General features: G+C 31.8%; 2 protein-coding genes across 5 annotated transcripts; both read left to right on the plus strand.

The window, feature by feature from the left end:
* Nucleotides 1–2,516, plus strand: LOC113845808 (elongation factor 1-beta 2-like). The gene is made up of 6 exons (XM_027473397.1): nucleotides 1–211; nucleotides 344–460; nucleotides 546–618; nucleotides 1,570–1,690; nucleotides 1,867–1,980; nucleotides 2,086–2,516. Exons 1-6 carry the CDS (start codon nucleotides 126–128, stop codon nucleotides 2,247–2,249), a joined length of 675 nt encoding a protein of 224 aa, XP_027329198.1. The 5' UTR covers nucleotides 1–125; the 3' UTR covers nucleotides 2,250–2,516.
* Nucleotides 2,517–4,985: 2,469 nt separating this feature from the next.
* LOC113845807 (probable E3 ubiquitin-protein ligase RHC1A) lies at nucleotides 4,986–7,550 on the plus strand. Of its 4 annotated transcripts, none has more exons than XM_027473393.1 (3): nucleotides 4,986–5,043; nucleotides 5,084–5,145; nucleotides 6,137–7,363. In XM_027473393.1, exon 3 carries the CDS (start codon nucleotides 6,171–6,173, stop codon nucleotides 7,164–7,166), a length of 996 nt encoding a protein of 331 aa, XP_027329194.1. In that variant the 5' UTR covers nucleotides 4,986–5,043; nucleotides 5,084–5,145; nucleotides 6,137–6,170; the 3' UTR covers nucleotides 7,167–7,363. The 4 variants fall into 4 exon arrangements, with proteins under 4 accessions (XP_027329194.1, XP_027329196.1, XP_027329195.1 ...); XM_027473395.1 differs by having other exon boundaries at nucleotides 4,990–5,043; nucleotides 6,121–7,363; XM_027473396.1 differs by adding an exon at nucleotides 5,358–5,401 and having other exon boundaries at nucleotides 5,033–5,145.
* Nucleotides 7,551–8,523: the final 973 nt, after the last annotated feature.

The raw sequence follows: 8,523 nt of genomic DNA on the forward strand, positions 1-8,523 counted from the left end.
GGGGACTGATCTAGGGTTTGTGCCTCTGCATCATATAAATATCAATTTTTGAGTATTGAGCTGAACCCTATTTTTCTCTCACTCTTCACTCTGCAGCATCACCGTTCTTCGTCTCAAACACTCAAATGGCTATCACCTTCTCAAATCTACACACCGAAGAGGGCCTCAAATCCCTCGATCAATTCCTCTCTGGGAAGACTTATATTTCTGGGTAGCCTCTTAATTCTTTCATCCTCAAAATGAATAAACAAAATGAATAAACAAAATAAAAAAATAAAAAATCATTTTTTACTGTTTCTGAGATTTGGGTGATTGAATCTGCATGTGGGTATTTTCAATTCAGGGATCAATTGACAAAGGATGATATCAAAGTGTATGCATTTGTTGTGGGAAAGCCAGGTGACTCTTTTCTCAATGCTGCCAAGTGGTACGATGTTGTCTCTTCCCATCTTGCTAAAAGGTTTGTTTTTTCCTCTCAATGATCTGTGTTTTGTTTTTTATTTTATTTTATTTTCTAATTTTGATTTTTTTCTTGATAAAAATAGCTTCCCGGGGAATGCTCAAGGGGTAAAATTCAGTGGCAAAGCTGCTCCAGCTGAAGCTGCACCTGCCAAAGCGGTATGCATTTGTTTTTTTTTTAATTTTATAATATGTTTCCTCGTGTCATTTTTTTTTCCTTTTTTCTTTTAAAAAAAATCACTTGTTATATTGAAAATGTAGAAGTGATACACTATATGTTTTTTTTAATAGTAATTAATGTCCATAAACATTAGCTTTAGAACTGTTTGTATATGATAGAAAAGTTGTAGATATAATAAAGATGGAATTAAATCTGAGTTAGCAATATATGACACTCCATGGTAATGTTTGTGTGATATTCACACTTGCAAATAGTTAAGATGTTTACTTAACTAAATCATGCAATTACAAGAAAACTTTCTGCCAGTTTTCTCTATCTCAAGCTCTCTTTTTTTTTTTTTTATGTTTTTCTTGCTTATCATACCTCTTATGTTTTCCGTTCGATGTTCTGACTGTGACATGCTAAATTTATAACTATCACTCTGACTAGAAGAGAAAAGTTGCTTAAAAATTATGTAGAAACCTTAGATTTGCTTTTTGAAGAGAAGACAGAGCAAATGTTGTTTTAGAACGTGAATTTGAGTTTGAAATCAAATGGGGTATGCCCAGTTGTGTAAACCCCTGGAATGAATAACTTTGATATTCAGTTTTAGAAAGAACAGAGTTGGTTTTGTGACCATATTCGTATGTTTATTATATAGTTACTGGATGAGGTAGTTATTAGCTAAGAATATGATAGCTTCATTGAAGGCAATGTGAACATTTTAGAGTGGTTGCATAATACTGTATTTTACTTTTCACTCAATATAGTTACTAAAGTTGTTTCAAATTATAAAAATGTAGAATATAGACTTTTCACTTTTTATAGATAATTAAACACTCATTTCAAAATGTAAGATTTGTAGTTGTACTGAAGCCACTTAACAAACTACGACAAATAACTTGATTACTACAAATAATATGATCATTGGATTTATTTGAATTTGTCAGGTTGCTTCAGCTGAAGCTGAAGATGACGATGATCTTGATCTCTTTGGTGATGAGACCGAGGAGGATAAGAAGGCAGCGGAGGAAAGGGAGGCTGCTAAGAAGTCCACCAAGAAGAAAGAAAGTAAGCTTTATCTGAATCTTTAATTTGTTGTGTTCATGAAGCATTTCCCAGAAATATACAATATGGTAGAAAAACAAGTTGAAGTTTATGATGACTTGTCATGTACTCATAGAAACTATTTTCTTCTCTTCATGTCTTGCTTTCCTGCTGAAACTGTTTGATTTGACATTTTATAGGTGGCAAATCTTCGGTTCTGCTTGATGTTAAGCCTTGGGACGATGAGACTGACATGAAGAAGCTGGAAGAGGCTGTTCGTAGCGTTGAGATGCCCGGCTTATTGTGGGGAGCATGTATGTTAAAATTTTCATCAATTTTTTTCATGCATGTTTGATGCATTTACCTTCTATTGAAAAAAATTACGATATTTCTTAAATGGTTTGTTCCAATTGATACAGCAAAACTGGCTCCAGTGGGATACGGGATCAAGAAGTTGCAGATCATGATGACCATTGTTGATGACCTTGTATCTGTGGACTCTCTCATTGAGGAACATCTCACAGTTGAGCCATGCAATGAGTATATCCAAAGCTGTGACATTGTTGCATTCAACAAAATTTAAGTTTTCTTTTTGAACTTTTGAGTTTAGCCATTTTGAAGCGGCTGATAAGTCTGTTATTCTCTGAACCCTCTTTCATCGTTCATGTTTGGTCTGTCTCAATGGTAGTGATTTTGTTGCAAGAATTGTGAGAAGTAAAAGAGATATGGATATATTAAGTATTCATGTTATGGTGTAACTTCCAATGTTATTCTTGTATTATTATTGTCTGTGAGATTAACATAACTGAACGATGTGCTTCTTCCATTTAATTTATGAGAAGTTTCTCAAAACCTCTAATTTCATTGAATGTGTACTCTTTGTGAGTTTGGTTGTGCTTTATGGTAATACTAATTATAAGGCCCTAGTTAATATATCAATAAAATAAAGTTTTTTATTGAAAATTACGTAAAAAGTCCATTAGAAAATATAAAGAAAGTGGGTTACCATTTCACATTTTAATTAAAAAAAAAAATCTTTTAGGTTTTTTAAATGCATTGGTTTATCATTTTTTATATTTTATGTGAAGCAATTTTAAAGCTATTTATAGGTACATGGTCGTTCTCGTGAGCTACCAAGAATATGCTGTCGTATTAGTGCATTCCACAATGCCAATTTTGCTGACACCCTCGCAATTTCTACAATGCCATGTTACATAAAATATGATTTGCTTCTTTTGAATCGTATTTATGTATAATTCTAAAAATATCAAACATCAGTTTTATTTTTTATCTTTAGTAATAATATTCTATTTAACTGAAAAGTTTTAATTGCTGGCTTTTCTTTAGTTTTTCCATCAAATGCAATTTCCTTCAAGTTTTTCTGTTTGGATCTCTATTAACTTTAGTATTTAATTGAAATTTTAATATTTGAAAATGTAAATATGAAATTGCCTCAACTATTAATAAACGACCTAAAACTTTCATTTTGTTGATAGATTAGGGTAATGTAGGGTCATATGAGTAGGTAGGAATGTACACTGTGACACACATGGAGAGTATAGACCTAATTGATTTTTTAGAGATCATATAAGCTTATTATCAACATTAGAAAAAAAAATGGTAATTGAAAATTGCTTTAGTTGCGTTAGTCAAACAAATGTCCAAATCAAAAGTGCATTATATTGATCAAATTATATGTATTTATTATGTGTATCATAAAGTTGGTATGGATGCCTAAACAATTTAGGGTACAAATGCAATTATAAGCATTTTCATATATATATATATATATATATATATATTTATTTATTTTTTTTTCTCTCTTATTTATTGGGTAGAAGCTAGGCTACCTATGATCTATGATCTGTCTCTCTTACATGGCAAGACAAATTTTAAAATTAATTTTTGAACATATTTGATAGTAAATATTTAGGTTTAACATTATTTATTATTAAATGATATTTCATGTTTATCAATGAAATTAACATAAAAATTACCCAAGAATATAACATTTAAAAACTGTTGTTAGTATTTTAAAAGTCAATGTTATATTAAATGTATTTAAATATTTGCTTTGTACTTTTATATAAAAGTGATAATTCTCAGTTATAAAATATTAATAAAATAACCACATTATATTGTTTCTTATTTTTACAAAGTAATTTAACAGCAAAATTAGGTTTTTTATAAATCGATAAACATTCATTTTCACTAATTTCAATGATTCATGACTTGTTTATCTGATTCTCAGAAAATTCGTTTCTCAAAGTTATTCCAATCCATCAACTAATTCCCTAGGCAGTCAATCCTGTTTTCAAAATATAGAGAAGGTATCTAGAACCACGTCAAAAATATAAAGAAAAAAAATAAAGTTGATTACTGTAAATATAATTGGTGTTATTGTTTAATTAAAGTTAAGTTTTTATTTTGATAACGTGTTTAGATTCTTAATACTAATATGTTGAGTTTTAGTATTAATGCCTTTTACATTGATTGACAAAATGAAATTCTAATTTTAATTAAAATATTTTCAATTCTATACTTGAGTTGTGTTAACAGTTAAGAGATATGTATTAAGCAAGGAAGTATCACTTTCATATGCTTACTGGGATTTATATTTCAGTATTTTTTTATTTAAAATTCTTCTATCATTAATATAATTATAATCTATAGAAAAATATTTTAGATAAAATTTATCTAAATATAAATAATAATAATAATAAATACTTAAAAGTAACAATAAATACCACTATTAAATAAATTTTATTTATTACAAGTTTTGGGTCAACATGAAAATTAAACGCTTACAAACAAGCATAAAAAATTACCATAATTAATATAATATTTTTTAATCCGTATGGACTCGTATTACAAGCAATTTTAAGAGACTACGAAAAAAGAAAGGATAAAGAAGAAAAAGTTACGTGAGATAATGAAATTTGAATAAATAAATAAATAAATTGTTTTTGAAGAAGAAAACTATCGATAATTTTAACCTTTAAACAATGCTACGTATCTTTTAATTTATTAACTAAAAAGTCGTAAAACATTTACATAAATATTTTATAATGATAATAAATACACTTTTTACTATAAAGTTTACTTTAAATTTTTATGATATTTTGAATATTTGTTTTAGAATATACAGCATAAATTTATATATAATGAAATTTATTAAAAATTATAAAAATTCAATATACTTGTAATATTTAATATTATAATTTTAAAAATATTATTTATTATTATATTTTTTAGACACATTTGAAAAATGAAATTATTTAATTATGTAAAATAAGAAAGGGTCATAATGGTGAAGTGGGGTAAATATCACAGGACTTTTTCCTCAGTGAGACAAACCTCAGAAACAGAAAAGGTCTTCTCGTTCTTTCTCTCTCTCTCTCTCTCTCTCTCTCTCTCTCTCTCTCTGAGGCTCAGAATCTCACGGTACTAAGCTCTGAGTTCTTGCTTTTTCTCTTTTGGTAAGTTCACTCTGATGAATCCTGAACCTTTTCAGCCTTGTGCTACAATTTTTCTTTTCTCTGTTGAGTACCCCCCTTTTTCTGCGGTTTATTATGTATGATTTTGAGGTTAATCTGGTCCTTGGAGTAAATCGGTATTGATTGATTGAAACCCCATTTGAAAAAAAATTGTGCTTTAATGACAGGTGCTATGTTTTCTTCTTAATTTTCAGTTGGGGCTTTGTTTTGCTTTCTCTCTACTGTTACTGTCTCTGAGGTTACGATTCATGATAAGTGCTCTTTGCATCGTGCATGAATTTTGTTACTCCCCTATTCACCTTTGATAATTTGTTTTAATCTTTTTGGGGGAAAATGTTTTCATTTCAATTTGTCTATTATGATGAATATTTAGAGCTTTTCCCCCTATTGTAACTGTTGGACCCGATTCCTGAATTCTGATTTGGCCTTGGTCAGAATTTAAGTACTATGATAGTTTAATGTGCTTTTATATATTATATATTGCCATATTTGACACAATTGATCTATATCTTCCTTTTTAAATGGGAAGTTAGTTTCTTGACACGAATATGCTGCTGTCATTTGCCAGCAACCCAACCAAGCCTTTGTTTACCTTGTTACAGGAAATGAAAAAACCCTTACATTTCTTGTTTTGGCATCCCTTGTTTGAAAAACAAAATCATTTTATGATTGTTCAAATAATCATCTTCAAACTTTCTGAATTGATGGCATGATTGAAGCTCTGGTTAAAACAAAAGCAGATCTTATTTTGCTCCCTTTGGTGGTTTAAATTTAATTGGAGATAACCTGTTCCTCTGTGTTACTAAGTTATTAATGTTTAGGATATACATATAAATGCTAGCATAGCCAATTGGGATATTGAATGTCAAGGGTTTTTTTCATTTATTGATTTCAACTCTGTAACTATTCTTTTAAATAATTATTGTTTAATTATTTATATTTGACATGGAAGGAAAGTTGAATTTTGGTGCAGATTTTACAATTTAAAAGTCTTGTTAAAGAGAAAGATGTCAAGTGGAGCAACACACTGGTGTTATGCATGCAGACAGCCAATTGTGCTTGAAGGGAGAGATGTTGTTTGCCCTTACTGTGATGGAGGATTTGTTCAAGAACTTAATGAGCTGCAAGGAATTGCACCCCACCATACCTTTTCATCACAGTCAGGAGAGTTTCATCAAATGCCTGATTTTTTCGATGCTATTCATGCTTTTGTGGGGCAGAGAGGTTCTGATCAGAGATTTGGGCTTATAGATGCTGTTGACAACTTCATGAGGCATAGAATGGCTGGAAGACACCCAAACTTTGATGTTAGAGGAAGGTCTGGTTCTTTACCAGTTCCTGAACAGAGTTGGGGTGTCTTTAGTTCTGGTCCTTATTTAATATTTCATGGTCAAGTTCCTGGATTCACCATGTCAAATGGCAGCCCGAGAGGTGGTCCTAGGCGTGTTGATTTTGGTGAATATTTTATGGGTCCTGGACTGGAAGAACTTATTGAGCAACTTACCATGAATGACCGCCGTGGTCCACCACCAGCTGCACGATCTTCAATCGATGCAATGCCAACTATTAAGATCACACAGGCACATCTTCGCTCGGATTCACACTGTCCAGTTTGTAAAGAAAAATTTGAACTAGGTTCTGAAGCCAGAGAGATGCCATGCAACCATATTTACCATTCTGATTGTATTGTTCCTTGGTTGGTTCAGCATAACTCATGTCCTGTTTGCCGTGTTGAGCTGCCACCTCATGGACATGTTAGTTCCCGCAGTGGCCGAAGTTGGGGAGGAAGGAATTCCAACAGCAACAGTAACGATGGTAGCTCCAGGGGCCAGGAGAATAGCCATCAGAACCACGGAAGGAGAAATCGACTGTCATTTTTGTGGCCGTTCCGCTCTTCTAGTTCAAACAATAATCATTATGCTGAGACAGGGGGAAGCAGCTCTTCAACCACTCCTGACCAGAATAATGGAACAAGTTATAGTGGATGGCCCTTTGATTACTAAAAGTTTAATTTCTTCTCCTGGATAAGTACAATTTGCTGTCTAATAATGCTTGTAATTTAAAATGAGAAAGAAAGAGTTTGTTAAGATTGTAGTTTGAACTTAATCTCATGTAAGGAAGATGGTAGATAGAAGTTTCTTGAAATCTTTGTACATGCAATTGCTTGGCAAGTTGAATCCCTTTGAAACTTTCCTCTTTCACCTGTCATTATTCAATTTTATTGTTTCTTGCTGCTTAGTTAGTTAGTCTGGTTCTTTAGGCCTCGGGAGCTTCACATGGCAGCAAGCACAAAATGCTAGAATTAGGGTATTGGTTTGTTAGATCCAACTTTTTAACCATGGAAGTCTTCTGTAAATTGATCAGCTAACAGATTAAGGTAGCTTCATGAGATAACTGCATTGTCAAGCTTATAGAGTGCACACTTTTGAGAATGTTGCCAAGCAAATTGTCTCTTTTGGTTTGGTGGCATGCTTCTGTGAAAAATCATTAGCTAGTGAGGTCATGCAATGGAAGCCTTTAGGAAATTATTTGGTTGAGCTGGCCAAAAAAACTTAGCTTTTTGAGAACTTGGTTTGAGTTATAGCCAAAACTATGGGAATCTGTAGGAATTCTGCCATACAGTTTATACAATTTCCTTAGACATCCTATTGTCGTGAGAATGTGACTTAACCGACATATATGCTTTCATGTAATTTAATTTGCTATGCAACACCAGGATTAGTCAATGTATGGAACACCGGAAATGTAGCCTAGAGTCAGATAGTCTTCTGAATGTGTGGCTGCTTGTATCACGAATAATCATAGATAAATGATAAGGCCCAACAAGGAAAAAATAAAACATATAACATAGTGGGGACCAATTTCTGATGATCTTGCTTTTGTGATTTTGTCATATACAGAAAAACAAAAAGTGGGACCCTATTGGCATGCATGCATTAATTACTATGCCAAGGAGTCACAAGTTGCATCATTAACTGGCACCGAAGGTTGCATTGCATTACTCATTACTTGTATACCTGTCACAAAAAATACAAACAAACAACAAGGGTCGCATTTTGGAAACTAATCAGAGAATTTCTTTTATGCTACTGGCTATTGTTGCAATTTGATGTCTCATTCCTGGGGTATTGTTGTCCCTTTGCCCCGCTAGAAAGTAGTTTTCTTTTGGATGAAGAGTAATAAAAAGAAAATGCAGGGTAAAGGATTACTTACAAGTTATAGAATAATTTTTTACCTTTTTTTTTCCAAACTTTTTACCAAGTTAGATTTATGAAGTTATAAATAAATTAAACTGATGAGTAGCCAGGTAAAGGATTAAATTTTTCACATCATTATTAGACGTTTTTAAAGGTTGGATCT

Source organism: Abrus precatorius, unplaced genomic scaffold (assembly GCF_003935025.1).
Source record: "Abrus precatorius isolate BTA unplaced genomic scaffold, Abrus_2018 Scaffold8, whole genome shotgun sequence".
Classification (NCBI taxonomy): domain Eukaryota; kingdom Viridiplantae; phylum Streptophyta; class Magnoliopsida; order Fabales; family Fabaceae; genus Abrus; species Abrus precatorius.